The 20,951-nt window shown below is 30.4% G+C and overlaps 1 protein-coding gene and 1 long non-coding RNA gene across 2 annotated transcripts; one reads left to right on the top strand and one right to left on the bottom strand.

Annotated features, from left to right (window-relative positions):
- Positions 1-451: 451 nt before the first annotated feature.
- Positions 452-5,160, top strand: LOC134236117 (uncharacterized). The gene is made up of 8 exons (XM_062718294.1): positions 452-770; positions 2,164-2,360; positions 2,575-2,750; positions 3,018-3,073; positions 3,411-3,473; positions 3,703-3,730; positions 3,872-4,041; positions 5,111-5,160. The coding sequence occupies exons 1-8, from the start codon at positions 758-760 to the stop codon at positions 5,158-5,160; spliced, it is 753 nt and encodes a 250-aa protein (XP_062574278.1). The 5' UTR covers positions 452-757.
- Positions 5,161-15,137: 9,977 nt separating this feature from the next.
- Positions 15,138-16,514, bottom strand: LOC134236115 (uncharacterized). The gene is made up of 3 exons (XR_009985542.1): positions 16,391-16,514; positions 15,450-15,485; positions 15,138-15,316 (listed from the first exon to the last, which is right to left on the bottom strand). It is a non-coding gene; the product is annotated as an uncharacterized LOC134236115 (long non-coding RNA).
- Between the last annotated feature and the right edge of the window lie 4,437 nt (positions 16,515-20,951).

Genomic DNA, 20,951 nt, shown 5'->3' with positions numbered 1-20,951 from the left:
TATGAGCGCACTCTCTGATCTAAAAAATAAAATATGTCCATTAATCCTCAGAAGCAGTTCTATCATTGACTAGTTGCATATTTTAGATCAGAGGTTGCGCTCTATATTAAATATCAAAATATAGCTTTAAAAATTGGCCGTTTTTGTACACTTTTCCAGAATATGAGGAAATTGACGCATTTCGTGACGTCACAATGCATTGACTAGCCAGAAAATGACGTCATTTTTTATAGATAAGCAGTCACCGAAGATCTAAGTGATAATTTAATGCATTGTTTACAAAAACTATGCGGTTTCAGTTTTTCAGAAATTCACAGGGCCAAATAAGGCAAAGGTGAACCTTGTTCTTTTATAGAAATTGGTTTAATCGCGAAAATTCACTTTCAATTTCTCTTTTCATTCAGTTTAATGCTGAATTGTCCGAATTAGGAGCAAAGATTCGGGAATTATTTAAATCTCTCGGCTATGTTTTGGACTGAATGAAATACTGCTATGGCACCTGCTAGAATACAAAATACGTGTATATACATAAATATTGTTATTGTTTGTTGCCAAGGATGCCACTAAAAGACAGAGTTTGTTCCATGCCTTTGCAATGAAAACATTTGTTGCTTTTGGATATAGTATATTTTGGGGACTTTTGAGGAAAACGCTTAAATAATGTATAAAACAGGTCGCGCACTAGAAAGGCTCCGGTATTATGGCATTAATGATGATTGCCTGCAAGAGTATGATTGTAATCGTTTACTAACAATTTATGAAATCTACTTGTAAGTATATAGTATTATTTCTGTTTCGTTTTATCCGTAAAGTTTATAAATTACAAAGGGTTATTATCGTAAAATTTTATGCATGTACTTTTCAGACTGAAATTAGAACTTTAATATGTCATTTAAAGTTACACATTACTTTAACTAGATTTGTGTATAGTTTCAATTTGTACAACAAGCCAGGTTCATCCAAATTATAATAAATAAATATTGAACAATACAGAAACAATGGCATATTTTTCAATCACTCAAGTTGCTATATCAAAAATTGTCATTTTCAAAATTAAAATATAAGGCTTATAATTCCCATTCCTAAACACAATTGCATTCATTTACTACTTTACCGCTAGGTTATGTTTGAGATATCCCAATTTCATATCACCTTCCGTCAAAACATAACATGAGGGACCATGCATAAACAGCCATCGTCTAGCAAAGTGTATTTAAATGGCAAAATTCAATAGGTCTTGTCTTGCATGTTTTGTACCCGTTGGGCTGAAATACCCCTAAAAAGAAAAGGTTGATATCAAATGATTATGTTTTCAATACAAATGTTAGATAGAAAGGAACCTGTATGCCTATTTAACTCGACTTAGTTATGTTTTTAAACAATTGTGGTCCCTCGGTGTCTTAGTAATTGTGGTGCAGTTATTTACGGCATATCGTCTTGTCTGTGTGCCATGTCTTGTTCTTCAGTGATAAAGAAGATTGTTGTTTTTCAAAGATAAATAAACGACCAAGAATAAAGTTTTTAAAAAGAGAAATTGCATCAAACTTCAAGGTAAATGAAACGAATATCATAATTATTTGTATTAAGAAAAGTTTTGTTACAGGTAATACACATGTCACATATAAAAAGTCTCATCTTTTCTCATTCAAAAGTTATTGTTAGAATTATTAAAAAGGTCAAATCTCGAGGTTAAAGAAAAAATCTAACATACTTGAAAATATCTTAATATAGATTTTGTACATGTAAAATACGAAAGCCCTGTTTCCATGATTTCTTTCAATTCAAAATTTATATTAGATTCAAGTTTTCGTGACAAACGGACAGTCGAATGATATTTAATTAAAGCCTCCTTGTTAAAGCAAAAGAGAGGGACATTAAAAATTTTACGATCTGGTTGTTTTTGTTGAAAATGATGAACACATAACGAGTTGGATAAAAAATCAAAGGAGATTCTTTTTACCCCATTATATCCCATGTTTTGTGCATCAACATCAATATTTTACACTTTTTCACATAGGAATCCAATTTATTTCACTTCATCATTCTCACACAAAACTCATCGTAACGTCACAACTGTATTCAAAGAGTGGCATCCAAGGGGTAAATGGGTAAACATGGGATAAATAATCGAATTAACTTTAAACATACTGTCTTTTTTTCTAGTTCCTGATATGTTGTGGATGCCGTTGAATTGGAGCATTCTTTTTGTCGGCTTGGTGGTGGCAGAATCAAGAAAAAACAGACCAAATCATGACTTATTATTGAACATCAAGAAACAAAAAATATTTCTTTCGCTCATAAATGAATTACAGCACAGCTTCAGATCACAAGACAGCTCTAACGAGGAACAGATTTGGCAGGTGCTTTGTTCTACAACTATTAAAACTGCTTTGAATAATAAAAAAAATTGAAAAAATTATTGCATTAAAATATAGATATTTTAAGCGTGCTAAAATGAAATATGAATACTAAGTCCTCATATAATTTGAAACATAAATATCTGAGAATCAAATTTTCTAGATTTCTTTCAAATTAAGTAATATGAAAAAATGTAACATTTTTTAATGCCTTTAGGAATACAAAGACCCCATAGACGATACAAATTGTCTTGCATCACCTCAGTCATCTCTGGATAAACATTTTCCCAAGTGCAAGAACTTAAATATATGGTCTGTGTTTAAGCAGTTATTTCCTGGGGAAAACTTTACTGATGTTAAATATGGGGATGTGGAAGAGGAAGCTGAAACCCGGTATGGTTCTTTAAAAAGAATTATTCACTGATGGTATCAATAAAATGGATAATGATTTAGTCTAAAGAAATTTTACTTTAAAAAACCCAATGAAATACAATAAACTTTATTTTCAAAATGCTTCATGCACAAACAAATACCATCTGATACCATCTCAATCAAGTGCAAGACTTGTGGTGGTACGTGTTACTCCATATTAAAATTTAGGTAAGGTTATCCAAAACTGTTAAGTTAACCTTAGTATTTCTTAAACCTTTTATTTTCTAGAGAGATTCTTGAATCCGAGAGTAAAAAAAGAACAGATGATCTTTCATCTTGGGGAAGTAAGTTAGTGTAAATATAGAGGAGAATGTGAAAAAATATATATATTTCTGTAATTGTGATTTTATTAATGACATGTATATTTTAATTTTTAAAAAATCCCTAAAATTTCCCAGATATTAAAAAAAAAACATGTTTCCTTTTATTTGTTTTAACCATTTGTTATATATGTACAAGGTTTCAAAAACATGATTAACATGGCACCTGATCCCATATCTGATGTTTTAGAGGTCCTTGTTTTCTCTGCTCCTAATTTGCAGTGATATTTAATGAACTTTTGAGCTTGAATACTGTTATCTCTACATATTTCATTGACAGTTACTTTACCTGCTCTTTCAGAGTACACCTGCAGTTGGAGAATTGGTTGTCTGGTCGTCTGCCTTCTAATAACTCTAAAGAGAGGTATTCGTTTATCATACTCAGATATAATAATAGAGCAGGGAGAGGGCTAAAATAGGCTTTGCCTGCTGCCCAATCCCATTCACTTATGTGAATAAAATTTTGTATAAATAAAAAAAATAATAATAGAGCATAACTCGTACAACTTACGACCAATATAAAACAATATTGCATTACTGAACTGTAACAAAACACATAATATTTTTTTTTCATAAATAATATTTATTTTCAGATTTTCTATGGAAGAGAAAATGGGAGAGGTATTTGAAGTTGTTTTTATTTTTTCTATCTTTTAAATTATTAATTAAATGCATGATATTTCTAATTTAAAATTAGAAATATCATGCATTTATTAATGGTTTACATACCCAAGCGTTAATTGTTTATTTGATTCCCTATAGTGTTTCCAGAATTGACGCTTCCGTACAGTGCTGTATAATGTCGGACTGGCCCGAGGAAAGGTCGTATGTTCCTTATTTTGCTCCGCTTCGGGAAGATGACCTAGAAACCGATGCCTCTGGAAGGAAATGTCCGAATTTTTACTGCCTATCTGGATTGAAAGATAAGAAATGTAAAGGATTTTTTTTTTCAAAATAACAATTAATCAAAAAATAAATATTATGGATCCATATATTTTTCATATTCTGTATTTGATAATAAATCGCTGATGTGTGTTCAGTTGTTTTGAGTATGAAACTAGTTTTTCATTTGCATTTTGTTTCGTTAAATGATTGATATCCATTTTCGGTTTTCGTTGTGCGACATCTATTTAGTATTGTTCGAAAAATTCTAAAATTTCTTCCGAATTTCAAAAGAATTTAAACTGCTCTTAAATTCTTAGAAAGAGAATGGTATTCATATACATGTACTTGTGACTATTAAATGATATAAAACCTTCATGGCACCTGATCCCATCTCTGATGTTTCTGAGATCCTTATTTGCTCTGCTTCAAAAATTGTATTGTCTAATGGACTTTTGAGATTGAATACTTTCTCCATATATTTCAATGCATATAATTCTGGCAATAAGACTGATAACAATTTCTAGCTACGTACATGTATTTGTGTTTGGTTTATAATTTTTGTGCCATATAAAATATTATCTACTAAGCAAGTGGCACAAAGGTAAAATTGTCAAAACTGTTAAATATAGGCAGAGTACCATTTTCTCACAATATTATATACACATTTATACAGATTATATTTTTTCTTAGTCAGAAAGTCTAAGCATATATCGTTACATGTATGTGACAGCAATAATGGTATTCTTCAACAACAAAAAAAAAAGAAAAAAAACAAAAAAACACTACTATGTATAGTATAGCATGCACAAGTCATTTTACGTTATTTATTACGCTATGTGACAGTATACAAAACTACCAGTTTTAAAAAGCGTATTTAACACATTTTCGTGCCTCTAACTTCAAAAAACCTAACTGAACTGTAAAGATAAATTGTTAAACAGTCTAAAAATTATAATTTTATAATTCTTTATCGCTGTATTTTGTTTTAATTCCTTTCAAATGTTCAAGCATGTTCTGAAATAAAACGTCATGAATTTAGCGCGTCGTAAAAACCGCATTCTTTTATTCCGCTGTTTATTGGACAACAGAGGATATATTCAGATTTTTTTTGTACAGTGGTAGATACAGCTGATCATTCTGAATATAATGATACCAAACAGGACTAGCCAGATTCGTATATTGCTATGATTATAGATCGTCAAATGTAAGCATTTTTTCGGAGAGTTTTTTCATTCGTTTGACGAACCGGTTGCATATGTGTTACAATTATAGATCGAAAGAGAATCTACTCCTCTTTAAGAAACTTTGTAGATTTATTTTCCTTACATCGGTGCTAAAAAGCGATCTTTCAAATAACAACATCACACATAGCCAGAGTGAATGATATTTGACGTCATTTTCACTCCTTCCACGATTCCTGAAAACTGTTTAGTAATGGAGTTTGTTTACTGTAACTATAGAGATATTAAGAGGGGAATAACTCTCGATATCTTTTTTATGGGGTACCCGAAGGGGTAATTTTAAATTATAATAATTTTTTTTTCTCTAAGAAACATACTAATTGAACATGTCAACAATATCACAAAACATGAAACGACTAAAAAACATCTAAAAAGTAAAATTGACGTTATAATTTTGAAGCAATAAAAAATTATAATTAAGAGTAAGATACAAATTAGAATAAAAATGTAAGAAAATAAGTATCTAGTGTAAAGTAAAAATACAATAGCCTTTTGATTTTTTAATTAAAAGAAAAGTAAATCAATTCAATTGAGTTCATGAATAAATTAGCTTATTTTATGGTAAAGTAAATTCTAGAAGAATGTGTTTACAAAATTCATGTCACAGAAAATTTTGTAAGACCCGTACGTGGGATATCTTTTTATAATCATAACGTTCATTCAGCTTGTCTCATATGATTTTTTCTATTGATATACAGTTTATATCTATACATTGGCACCGTATTGAAACTTAATATATATTTTTTTATTTTTATATATATACATGTACAACAAAATGTATTGGTAAAAATATTAGTATTTGCCAGGAGCTCATTTTTTTTCAAGAGACATGCCTGGTTCGAGAATTTTTCGTTTGACAGCGAAGGAAGTAAGGCCTTCAAATATTCTAGAATCATTTTCTATATTTGTAGATCATGTGCATTTAATTATGTTGTGTAAATATTTTTACTTAGATTATATTTGACTGGTTAATACTATTTCTGAAATTTCTAGGTATTCTTGATTAAAACACTAACAATAAATTACATGCATGTTAGAGCATAAACGTTGGAAGCAAATTGAAAGTGGGGTGGCTAATTGAAAGTGTGTGTTGGGGGGGGGGCTAAACCAACAAAAAATGTCAACCACAATATTCAATGCCTATAAAATATCTATCTTTGCAAAAAAAGGGGGGGGGGGGGGCTAAGACCCCTATAACCCACCCCCAACCCCCGGTTCCGACGCCTATGTAGAATATGAACATATGAATGGGTAGATGGATAGATAGTAAAAATCAAATAGGCAAAATAATATTACTGATGCATCAAAGAGGTATTGAATAAACATTTAAACAAGCAAATTAAAATTGTGGTCCCCCAGCTGCATTTCATTTCCGGAAATTTTCACTTAGAGCATCACGGGCGGCTCATACATCGCACCTCGGAGGTTTGAATGGAGCGTAGCGGAGTCAGCCGAGGATTGCCGATTGGAAATTTTTCGGTATTTTCAACTTTTCATGGCCTACATATTTTAGTTTTCATTTCTGACATTTTAAAATTTTCATTTCAGACTCTTCAGATTGTACTTTTTGGTTATTAAAATAGGATTGAAGAATTCACTTATGAAAAATTTCATTTACGTAATGAAAATAAAGTATATATCAAATATTTTAGACAAAAGTTCGGTCAAGTCATTGACATCTAATTTAGTGAACATACATGGTGATGCAAAAATTGCATGCTCAATGAATTCTTTGAGGTAAACTTAGTGCTGCATGTACCGATGTACTATACATGTATGTGTATATACAAAATGTTTATTTGTTTTACCGGCTGTTTGTGTCTATGTGGGCGATATGTTATTATTTATGGCATATTGTGCCAAATACGAAGCCCTATCATATGTCATTCAAAAGTTATAACCAAAGTTGATTTATTTGAAAATTAGGTCAAACATATAGGTCCAGATCAAGGGGGTTAGAAATCATAGCAATGAACATGTCAAATTTGAAAGCATTATCTCTTTTCAATCAGAAGTTGTAAGTGGAAAATAGCATTTTTGAAAAGTATGTCAAACGTCAAGGTTCAAGGTCACAAGGTCAAAATCCACAGTGTATTTAGAAATGGTAAAATACATATGAAATGTGTAAGCCCTAGCCTTCTCCATCGTCAAAACCACGACTAAAATGTACGATCTTATGACCTACTATTAAGTGGACTCTGAACCGTGGCTTGTGATTATGTATCTTTTCTCATATAAAAGTTATGACCAACGTTTTTGAAAAGTAGGTCTAACTTCAAGATCAAGGTCATGGGGTAAAAAATTATAGTGTATTTAGAAAGGTCTTGTCAGAGTTAAAGCACATGAATAATATAAAACTTATATCTCTTCTCTGTTCTAATTCAAAATATATAACCAAGATTACATTTTTGTGTTATACGAACAGATTTACAATCTGACTGACAAAACAGACAGACGAATGAGATTTAAATACTCCTCGCTTTTGCGAAAGCCGGGCAAATCAAATGTTTTACATAGGGAGAGAGAGAAAGAGAGAGAGATGAGAAAGGGAGGGGGATAGAGATGAGAAGGGAGAGAAAAAAGAGAGGGAAAAGGAGATAGAGCTTTGATAACTCACAAACAATTTGGACAACCTTTAACACGCATTAGAAAAGATCTGCATGTTTAACTAAATTTCGTTCAATTAATTCTAAATTAAATCCCCCCCCCCTCTTTTTCCCTTTAAGAATTTATTATTTGCTGCTGTCATATTTATGACTAATATTCCGCAAGTTTTTTTTTTTAAAATGTCCAGTTCAAACATAATTGTTTCAATTATTTATTGATTATTCAGAATATAACTCTCCGATACCTAATCTAAATAATGTAAGATTTACATCACGCTCCCAGTTAATACTCGTTCCTGACCAATTCTCCGCATCATATTGATCAAATGTATTTGTATGAAGAATTTAAAATGCAGCTTTTTTAAAAAATAATTTATATACATCAAAATTTCATGATTTTTAGTTTCCTTTGTATAATAAGTGGACATCACTCCAACTTTCTATAAATCCCATGCGCGGATCCAGAAATTAAAGTTAGAGGGGCGCCAAAAGTAGACAGGGGGTCTGGGGGAAGACCCCGGAAGCTCCTGGATTCTTGAGATTTTGTAGGTAAAATTGAGGTCTACCGATGAGACATTTTTACATTTTCTCGACGAAACTATGATTTCCGTTAACTTTCACAATTTTAGGGGGCGGATGCGACCCCCTTTAATCCGCCACTGAATCTTATAATTGCAAGCATTGTGCCTAACACAAAGATTAATTGTAAAAAAGGATAAATTTCTAGTAATTCATGAAAAACCCAGTGACCTTGACTGTGACCTGTATTTTAAAAATAGTTTTTTCGTTTTTAGTTTACCTTTGCAATATAACTTTTGAACCACAAGAAAAAAGAGACTTCATTTTTGGTATCCATACTTTACTAATCAAGTTCTCTCAAATGACACCAAGGTCAATTGCCTTGTGATCTTGACTGTGACATATGTGCTAAAAATGGTTTTTTTTTTTATTTTGTTGTTGCCGGGCGCATAGTGTTTCACAAACACATCTTATTTTAAATTAATTTGTGATCATTTTTATTGATTGGCTTTGTTGACGACTTTTTATAAGCATAACGTCAAAGTAACGTTGCGTGTCTCGTGTGACCCAATTAATTATACGGAAAAAGACTCTCACTATCTAATGATTCAGGTCAATCTAGGTGTTTGATGCAATTGATCTTTAATAACTCTGATTCTGGGCAAAGGAAATAAGAAGAGAGAGATTATATTTTGAATACATTACCTTAGGTTTTGACCTCAATGCTACTAGATATTTTCTTCAGAAACGTGGTCACACTCTAGAACAATACCTTTACATTTAGCAATCTATTTTTAGTAACAATGCTTGACCAGAAAATCTCAAAATTATATTTTTCTTAAATGATTTTTAATAAGCTTTGATTTGATATATAACACAAGCGGTAAATACTAAATATAAAATTTGACTTGTGTGTGCTACTATACATGTGTTAAAAAGAACATTTGCATGTATGACCGTTTTCTTAATATAGCTAATAGTTTATGGCTTTTTAAAATTCTTTACATCAATAGTTTGGATGCGTTGTAAAGAATTTAATTTATACCTAGGTTTAAAAAATTAAGAATTTTTTTTTAAAAGTCTTACGTACCCTTTGAATATTGCAAAACTTCAAATATCAGAAACATGCCTGTTCTCCTTATATTCTTTCACGCTGCGGGAGACATCTGGAAAATTAAACCAAAAATACATGACATCCTTGTGTTAAATTGCGTTGTAACAAAAAAACTAATGTATTAGTCATATAAAAGTGTAAATTTATACTTATTATACTTATCATATGATGACTAAAATCCGGATTTTAGCCCTGTTGCTAAGTGGCGGCATTAGAGCCCAATGATGTTTCTGCCTATTGAATTTTGCAGCTGTTCCAAAGCTAAAACATCATTGTATGTAACATCCTCAAGGATCCACCAGCAGGTGTACACGTAATGCCTAGTTTAAAATAATTAACATTTAGGATATAATGTTGAAGTGTTTCAGATAGTGGTGCATTTAGAATATGTCAAACCACACAAACAGGAGACTCTTGGGTAAATTTTGACTGCTAGAGTAATATATAATATATTTAGGGATAACTTTCACTATAAAGCAACACTTTCCAGGCAAAGTCTCAACGCAAAGAATAATTTCCAAGAGAGGGGAGGGGTCTTACTATGGGATTTGTAAATTTTACCTCTTTAATGAAAATTATCACATTCAATTAACCAATATGTATATGAAATATGGTGTAAGATGATTGCTCCATTACGTTTTTCAACTGTCCAGAATTTCTCATAAAACTATTAAGACCAAACTAACTCTTTGCATCTATACTGACACGCAAAAGAAACGCAACAAGCAGTAACAACAATGTTTATATATTTTTTATCTTATGATTTTCAAAAGCGAATAAAGTAAGGCTTAACTCACTTTTCAGAACATCAAAGATTTGATAAAAATGTTAAATGCTTATCTGTTTACTTTATTAAGAAAAATATTTCCTGTTAAGACATGATTCCCAGCCATTCAAGTAAAACGTGCAAGACTGCCCTAAACAACAATTGCAGCTAAATTTCTACGATACAATTAGTTCAATAATATCGAATTCAGCTTTCTTTGGCATTTTTAAATGCATGTTTTTCAGATGATTAGGTGGAATTTTCTCTAATTTAGAGCAGTATAGCCACCCTTGGACTACCGGTACAAGGACTGTCCTTAATGCATATGATACGTTAGACCCTTTTGAAGCGTAATGTAGTGAAATTTTGCATCAGTAACTCTCCATCACCTTTTCATTGAAATTATCCAGCTAGATCAATGGAAATGCATACATAAGACATTTTCAGGGAGCTTTAGCATCGTTACGGAAAACGAAAGGAAAGTTTATTTTTTTTTTGAAATATTGCTGCATTACTTATGATGAACAGTAAAAAAAACCTTAAAACTCCATTATATTGCCAAATGTTTTGTTAAACATGCAATTTTTGATTTCTGTTAAGCAGACTCAAACTTGACTTCGAGTTATGGTGTGGAAATCGTTCAACCGTTAAATCACCGATGTTTACCAAATTGAAGATATTCATAATTTTAAGATACATAATTCTTAACTTTACATAACTATTTCCCTCTAAAGTAAGGTGTAAGTTTTGCATGTCAGTATATATCATAAAATTAAAGTTTTTATTTGTATAGCAATTTTTTATATTTTTTCTCATAACTTGTTATTTTTCATTCTATTTGAGGTTATAATTTATGTATATTTCTTTTATAGACACATGCCATTGTCGTTTATTGCTGTTTAATAAAGATTTAAACCTGACCTGGTCTTGTTTCTGCTCGGTTACACTAGTGTTAAAGCTTTTTTTTTAAGTATGATGACCATTTTTTATTCTTTTACCCGTGCTTTTCGAGTACATGTATCTTCTGACCTAAGAAAAAGAAGAGGTAAAATGAGCTCGAAACAATTGAAATATGGCGGTTGAGGAGAATACAGTCTTAGCTCTGGTTGTACGTACGAATTAAAAAAGAGAAAAATAGGATATATTTCCATGTTTGAAGTATATACACATAACGAATGTCTCAAGTAACAATACATGACTGATTAGTACTTATTTCCTTTTTCACTATAAACATATTCATGAGGACCAATATATGTGAGCTTCTTTGATTTCATTATCTATGAAATAACATACATACGAACAACAATTTTGTCAAAATATATTCAACTTTTCATCTTTATGCATTAAATAATGCTTCCACAAACAAACAAAACTTCTCTTTTACACGTGCATCGACATCTACTATTTGAATTGATTCAATAGTTTTATTTAAGAAATTATACAAAATGGCATCTTTTTGCCTGTAACAAATTAAAAAAAATAATTATAACAAGGATTTACACATACCATTGCTTTAATTTTTATGAACAATTTTATGAACGCCATGTCAATTTAACTAATATTTATTTTGGTTTTGTACATATAGATATAATTTTTCAAGAAACAGTGACCAGATATTAATGGACATTTGCAAGAAGCACTGACGTATACAATCGAATGCTGTCTTTTGTAAAAAAAAAAAGTACTTATTTTAACATTTATCTAGAGGTACTGTGAGCAGTGGGTTCACTAAATGATGCCCCCGCCTCCCATATGAATAAAATGGCAGAGTCCATTTTTTATTGTGGGAAACCGAAAATATGTGTCGGATCAAAAGTGAGGTAGGAGGTGCACAATGGCAATATGTAATAAAGATTCTGTGAAAGTTTAATGAAATTTCATTCAGTGGTATGATAGGATTTGTGGATACGATATGAATGCCCCAAAGCGTAACAGACGGACGGACATACCAATTACTATATACCATGCTTTTTAAGCTCAGGGTATAATAGAACAATAATAACGGGTTATTTGAAAGCCCATATTACATTGTCTAGAAAAGAAATGACAACAATCTTACCCTCAACATCTTCCATTCCAACCTTGACTAACTCTTGCAGAGTTTTCCTTCCAAAATGTTTTTCCTCTTTATATTTAACCAACCAAGTAATTAAAAATAAAAGAATATACTAATTCTCTTATGGTAAATAATGTTATTCTACTTCCAATATATTTTGTTTGGTAAATAATGTTATCATATCTAGTTTTCAATTTGTTCATATCTCCCTGGGGTACATAATCGCAGGTTGGAAAAGTTTCATAGTAAAGGAAAGAAACCTAATTAACAATTTTCAAAAGCCAAAGTCAAATAGGGCATCATATACGGATGTACAACACACCTACCCCAAAAAATTCCTGTCGTAATTTTCTTATTTTTGTTATTGTAGTAGAAAGCGTAAATTTTAAATCCGTTTTTTATCTATCATGATATTTATTAAATACTCACTTTCAAATGCCTTTTTATAGCGAAAAATCCCATACAAACATCTTTCTAAAATTTTAGGAAGTAAATGTCAAAAGATTTTCCTTTAACCATTTAGCACAAAAACATGTTCAGTTTGACATACAATCCATCAAAATACAAAGTATCATGTTCAATCTATTATGTGAAAATGTGTCAGTAATTTGTATAATACTTTATGTAATTTCTTAAAATTATCTTTACTGGTAGTAAAAATAATCTTCATCTTTTTATATAATTTTTGTACAAATGAGTTTGAAATTCCTTTACCAAAAGCCGAGAGCTCAAATGAAATAATTAACTAATCAAAATTTGTCTGCCGTTTGGCGTCGTTGTTGTTGTTGTCGTTGTAAACTATTCACATTTTCACCTTCTTCTCAAGACCCACTAGGCCAATTTCAACCAAGCTTGTCATAAAGTATACCTGAGTAAAAGGGACTCAAGTGTGTTGAAATGAAGGGTCACGCCTTCTTTAAGGGGAGACAATTAAGATTTCATGATAATTTAATGGCATTAAAAAATTTCAACAACCACTGTGCTTGAAATATGAAACTATGGAATCGTAGAGAGGTAGTGTACATTTAAATTTGTTCATATCATGTCCCTTTGGGGTAGGGTGGGGTCACATTGTTTGATAGATGTACACCCCTCAATATTGTACGTATTTCTTTCAATGTCGTCGCTAAAGTTAAAATGAAAATTCCGTATTCGTCCACATTAACTTCAAAATAAAAAAAAATTAATTCCAATTTAATCATGCTTTATAATATTTAGCTCTTATAGGCTACGATTTGTTTTGATTCGAGGGCGGCATTGTTGACAGAAAAACAAGATGAAAAACCATATTTTAAACTGTCAATTTTCAATGAAAAATTGTGTATATGAGGTCTATAACCAGCATTGAAAATGGTATTTTTTCCGTGATATCAGGCAAAGAAAATGTCCTACATTTTCAGATTGCCTACAGTTTTTTAGAAAACAGTAATTTGCATGTTCTTTATTGTTGTTTTATTTAAAATAATGTCAAATTTATATCGATATGCACAAATTGTAATGAAGACTACTTTTCATGTGATTTCAAATTGAATTCCATGTAAATACTTTATTTTCTACATAATTCTATTAGAGCCGTACAAGTCATTGGGATGAAATGAAATGTTGAAAGTGATTTTGACGTCATAATGGATTTAGCACTGAAAAGTTAATTCGAAAATACAAGTATGGTACGCACAATCACAGCCAAGCCTTAATATAGGAATACAGGAAAAATCCCTTTAACAATTTTCAAGTTTATTCATATTGTATGGTGGCATCCTCTGATATAGTTGAAGTTCATTTATGTTCAAATCATAACCTTCATGAAAGGACAGGGCCACAGTGGGCAATATAATCAAAGTTTTACAAAGGAATATTTTGGAAGGCATTTAAATTTTTTTTTCCAGAACAGCAAAGCCATGTTAAGTCATATACATATGGAAGGATTCTTAGGTATTGTAGATTCATTTGTTTTTTTCAAATCATGACCCCTGATGGGAGGGTTTGGCAACATTTGGCAATCAAAATTTAACATAAAAATATGTAGTAAAAAGCTGTAAAAACTTTATTCTCAAAAACAGCAAAGCCATAAGATTAGTCATATTTATATTGAAACATCATCAGGGTTTTGCTCAAATCTTGACCGCAGGATGTAGGGTATGGTCATAATGGGAATCAAAATTTTACAACGGAATATACAGGAAATATTTTTTAAATCTTCTTCTTGAGAACATAAATGCTACGGTTGGTCAAAATTGCATGTAAGTATTTTCAAGTAGTGAAAATTTCACGTTTGTATAATTCATGATCCCGGAAGGGGGGGCAACAATGTGCAATCAAAGTTTTACATGGAATACATGGGGAAAAATGATAAAATCTCAAAATTGCAAAGCAGTGATTGGTCATATTTATAATATTTGATACAGAATGAGTATTTTTCTGCCTTTTCCTAGCCAATGTTTTCAGGTGAGCGATGTAACTCCTGGGTCTCTTGTTTAGTTTTATGATAGTAACTTTTCTCTTCTACGTTTAGATATTGGACATTTAATTTAAAGTAAGATTTTAATTGTGTGAACCTTTTCTTAGATTATCTGCACTTTTCAATAAAGTTCGTATTAATTTGTTTTAATTTTAAATTTTCAATAGGACCTTAATGTGGAATTATTGCTGCAGATATGGAAGTATAAATAGACGAGAAATTCTTTATTTAGTACGTCGTGAAACCTTTAGGTTTTTCTTCAGATTTTTTTTTTTAGAAATTGCCCGGAAATAACTAGCATAATGCATTGTAGTTCATCATATATTTTGTACAAAATCGCTCAATATTCTACAACAAGAAGATAGAACGCAATTAAAAGCCACTTGGAATGCTAATAATAATTTATTTTGGGATATTTTTATCAATGATACAGACAAAATTACAAATGCCGAAAAGAATTATTTCCTCATTACGTGTACATGATATAATTAGTCAATCCACTGATTCATCAGTAGTGTTGGGGAAGCCACGCATCATTTGATGGTTCATCCCTGGTTTTCATCTAAAAATAAAAAAAAAATTTAAAAATTTAAACTACATATAAAGGTACCAGTAATTTCAAATCCAAAGTCACCAAATATAAAAAAAACTATATATCTTAAGTTTATATTTCCTGAAGATATCGTTATACTTACTCTTTTATTTTCTTCTTTCAGACCGTTCGCGAGGTCCTTAAAAATACAAAAGTATATAGACAAGATTAGATAAGGGGAAAAGGTAACCAGAAAGATTAACCTTTTTTGAATATGTCAAAAATAAATCAACAAATTAAGTTTTTAATAATATATTTAAGGTATTCAATGTATAATGACGTGATTTTGAATAATTTTGATTCATTTAAAAACTAGTTAAAAATACACAGATAGATAAAGCTACAAGTAAAATGAACAAATTTCGCATTACTAAAACTTAAAAGAGGCTGATCATCGTATACGTAAACCTTGAGAAGTTTTAAAGAGTTATCTGCCCTTCATGAAAAGAAGATCATGTTCATTCTTTGAAAATATCTTAAATAAATGTTTCATTGTATTTCAAATTTTGATTTGATAAAGAAAGTTTATGCATAATTGCACCCTGAAGTTTGTTTGAAATTTAAATTACTCTTTACAATATCTTTATAAACCATGCACTGTCCACAGACGTCAACGTAAAACTCAAAGTGCATTTAATTGAACACTAATTTATTATTTTTTTTTAAAATTCCAATGGTTGAGTATGTTTATTTCATATCGCCTTCACATGTACAATGATTTATCGTTTGGACATTCATTCATTAGGTACATAATATGGTCTTTATATATTGAATACAGTACATTCAGGCTATTTTTGAACTATTTTTATGACAGTCAAATGGAATCGATTAAAATATGTTCTTAATTGGTGTGCTCTTTTTTGGCATTAAAGTTATATAATAAAAGAAAATTCTTTAAAAAAAATCTCATTTAAAAAAAAAACTTTAATGTAACCAAATGGTATTAGAAATGGTTAAACGTTTTAAAATATTTTGAAGTTTGGTATTATAAATGTAGATGTGTTGGTAAAAATAAATGATGTTATAAGATCAACACTTTCTTACCTTTTCAAGTACCTCGCGACTACAAGAGCAATGACAATGTCCGGAATGACAATAACAAACACAGTGTTTGGTCTCCCCCATTTGGATCAGACAATAAAGGGACAACAAGAAAACCAAGAAAAGTGCACTTCTCATCTACATGAATATCAATTAATTACTATGAAGATTGAAAATCAAAATTTATCAAACAGTATGTAGATTTAAAAAGAAATGTATAGAAAGTCCCACGTACCTTTTGAACTTCGTAAAAAAATCAACTTTCCAGTAGCATGCTGTTCCTTATTTATATTTTTTATGCCCTAGTGACATCTGGGAAATAAATTACAATAATTTGTAAATTTATACTTGAAGGGTATCTATGGTCAATAAAAACCGGATTTTAGTCTAAGTTCTAGAACAATACTAACAGTAACTATGTTTGTAACAAATACTAGAAAATATTAGGACGGAATGCAATTGACAAAATGTGCATGAATGTAAAACCTTTTTTTTTAAATTGTAACGTCCCTGCCAAGAATTTTTCACATACACTGAGACATTAACACATAAAACTATAATGTGCATTTTTTGTAATCGAATTCATGGTCCTTTAGCAATGAAGGATTTCTTTCTTCCAGCAAATACATATATTGCAACTTTTAACCTCGGTTTAACAACTTGAACATAAAACGTTTTAAAAACTGTGCATATACTGCATTTTTGTCTGTTTTTTAACGACCATTACATCAAGATTTTTTTTTCACTTATACTAAGATATTAGGCCTACTGCACTACTGTTTAAGTCTGCGAAAAGGTAATTTTTCCATATTAATAAGATAAGACAAATGAAGAATTCTTTTTGCCAGCACATACATATATTGCAACTCGGATATTTTAATTTTACAACAAATATCTGAACTCTGTCCTAATATTCAAGACTTTTCTTTATGTAATATATCGCAAAGCTGCAATTTAGATTCAGAAGAATTGTTTTCTTATCTCATATAAACTGTCTTCCTATACTTCATTTTTTACCAGTTTACAATTTACCAGCAGACGTTATATTTAAAGTTAGCTCAATTTGACATTTTTTTTGAAATGTGCAGGTGTTCAAAATTTTTTTATTTGCAATATCCATGTTTATATATTAAGTATAATGAATTGCTGGTATCAAAGACTACAAATAAGGACATTACGTGAGGCTTTTTTATAAAGTTAACGGTTTTGCGGTTTATAAGCGATAGAACAAACATTTAATTTGCATATGTGATAATATTAATTTTAAAACCCCTCTTCTTAAATTAAAATTCTGGAATGAAAATAAAACTTTACTTCAGTTACAAAAAAACATGATTAAATTCTAAAAAGGACATGTAGGATTAAATTTAGGTTGTAGAGATGTTAAGACTTTGATACATATATTTAACTTCTTTTTCTTTTTTTTCAAGAAAATATTACAAGTACTGTTAAATTGATAAAAAAAAAACCAATCAGTAAAGTATAAACAAAAACTATTCAATCGCAAAATATACATGAGAGACAAAACAAAACAATTGTACTTCTATAATTAGTTTTGTTTAAATTTACAGATTTTCTCACCCATTATAGGAGACGGAACTGTAGAAATTGTATACTCTAGCATCAACTGATATACAGTCGTGTATTTCTAGTTTTGTAGAACAAGGACATTCATTTTTCACAGTCCTAATAACATAATATAACAAAGAAAAAAATCTATGTAACATACTGACGGATGTTCCTGTAAATGTACAGAAGGATATGAAATCTGAGTTCATAATAAAATTTTAACTAATAGATTAAAACTATAAAATGAAAAATATTGTATATTTATATATATTACTATAAATTTCTATTTAAATAAATCTATTAAAAATCATTAAAATAAAATTAATCTTAAAGTTCGTCTATAAATTATATATTTATATATATTATAAATTATATTCAGGTATTCTAATTTTTTTTCTAATATATATAATCGATTGCGATAAGAAATATTTAGTTCAAAAGAAATCTTTTTTGAACATCTTTAATTTGATTTTTAAAATTTCATTTTTTTTTAGAAATAATGTTTCTTCAAGCACCATGGGAATTTTAAAAAAAAGTTAAAAAAAATAACAGAACAACCTTTCGCAAACAAATGTCTGAAAATTGTCAATCTTTTCACCTCGCAAAGTGTTATAGAAATGTGGAAGAAAAATCTATTTGCACAGTTTTGCATTGACTCTCCCACCCCTAAAATAATATCAAATTAAGTTGATGTCAATAATCTTAATATCATTACAGAAGCAAATTTAGGAGCTATCAAATTTTTTTTTTTACTCGATATGACAAATTAAGTTCATATAAACAAAGTCTTAAGTTTGTTATAACGAATTTAATTGGTTTAATCTAATTCAACAGTCGGGACCTATAGAATTCAATAAAACGATTTGTCGAATTTGTTTTAACGAATTTAATTCGTAATAACAAATGAAAGAATTCATTTAAACAATTTCAATTCGTTATAACAAGATTCAGAATACGTTAAAACAAGTTTAATTCTCCATGTTCTCATTAACAATTTTTTATGTGGTATAACAAATTATAGTAATAACGAATTTAATTCATTATAACGAATTCAAAGAAATATTTATAACGAATTAAATTCGTTATAACAAATTCGAGAAGTCGTTATATCGAATTCAAAAATATTTTTGTTGGTCCTAACTCGGCTTCCATACGTCAATATACTTCGTCTTCTCTTAAAGTGACAATACGGCGCATCTCTTCAAAAACAGACTTGGCCCCGTGGGGATCCGGGTTAGAATAGGTCCTCAGTACCCCCTTGCTTGTCGAAAAAGGCGACTAAATTGGGCGGTCCTTCGGATGAGACCGTATAAACCGAGGCCTCGTGTCACAGCAGGTGTGGCACGCTAAAGATCCCTCCCTGCTCAATGGCCCTGAGTGCCGAGCAAAGGCCTAAATTTGCAGCCCTTCACCGGCAATGGTGACGTCTCCATATCAGTGAAATATTCTGGAGAGGGACGTTAAACAGTATACAATCAATCAATCAATCAAAAACAGACTTGTTAAAATTTTCCTATAGGATTTGGAATTTTTTTCATACTCATAAATGAATACACTTTCAGAAAATTACAAATTTCATAAGTAAATAATTCTGATTATTTCATTAAAATTAATAATCATTTATGGTCCATCGCAACGTGTTCGAGGTTCCACATTCCATGCTATCGAGCATGCGTATAGTTTTCATAAACAAAACAGCATGGTAAGAAAGGGAAGCCCGGTAGGCCTGCTACATTGACAAAGTCGACCAAAAAGAAAATCAAAAACCAAAAATAGGGCTTGAAATTAATAAGCAACTTTGCTTACAAAAGTTTACTTGGGAGATTAATATAATCATTGGATGAAGAAGAAACGGGATCTCGGCGACATTCACCTGGGGCTCACAAAGGTTCTACCCTACAGGTTTGTTGAAACATGCTATCATTTCTCATATCTCCATGGCTTTCAAAGAAAAATAAAACAGTGTAAACTCAACGTTGAAATGCACTTATGACATATAAAATTTATTACAATTTGAAGTGCAAATTGTATTAGAACTACAGAAAGGTATTATGTTTGACATTTTGCTGCGATGACGTATGATTTGATGGATTTTCCTTTCCTACACCCCAATACACAAAATGTCAACATTTATACTTAATCATGTTAAATTCATAAATGCAGACTTATATGTCAAGTATTATTAATTTACCGTAGAGTAAAGATATTTTGATTCTCAGAATTGATTTTACTTAAAATTCCATAATAATTGTAAACCCTACATTGTATGCACGTGCTATTTTAGAATTCACGTGGTACAAGTAAACAGATCTAAGTTGTACGACCCTTGATTTTCCGGCAGATTCTAATTAAGTTAATTTTGTATGAGCAGGGAATATTTATTTTTTCTCAAATGCTTAATTCAACTTTTTACCTTATTCCTGAATGATATATTGGGGAAATTTGAATGCAAAAGCATACGATTTGCAGGCTTATTGCCGCTTTAAATTATTTCTCGCGGAAATGTGTGTATGGATTATTTACTCAATATTTTCATAAATACATGTATATACCTGAAAAGAATGTAATTCTTGGTTGCAGAAATTGTTTATTGCTTTTAAATTACAGCGGCTCATTAAGTAAAGCCCATTCGATATATCACAAAATTTAGTAAACTTAGTTGTGGTTGAGAATATCAACTTACGAGGGTTGATCCAAAAGTAATGTCACAACTTCGATAAAAATGCTACTAGTCGACATAAATTAATGAAATTATACATGATCGAAGCAATATATTACAAACAGTCTTGAAAAAATCAAATTAAAATGATTCATACTTTTCAAAATAACGAATTATATACAAAGTGCAATTACGGTAGTTGCCGCACCTAAATAACGTCATATGACGTGTACGCGCCGTCATACATTTAAACGCTTCCCCTTCGTTTCATCAAAAATATTTGAGATTCACGAAAACACTCACATATTTCTCTTTTTAAAAGAACTATTGGCACCC

The sequence above is a fragment of the Saccostrea cucullata genome, unplaced genomic scaffold (genome assembly GCF_032062105.1).
Source record: "Saccostrea cucullata isolate Sc308-1 unplaced genomic scaffold, CSIRO_AGI_Scuc_v1 ctg3480, whole genome shotgun sequence".
Taxonomy (NCBI): Eukaryota; Metazoa; Mollusca; class Bivalvia; order Ostreida; family Ostreidae; genus Saccostrea; species Saccostrea cuccullata.
This window is presented reverse-complemented; position numbering and strand designations above follow the sequence as displayed.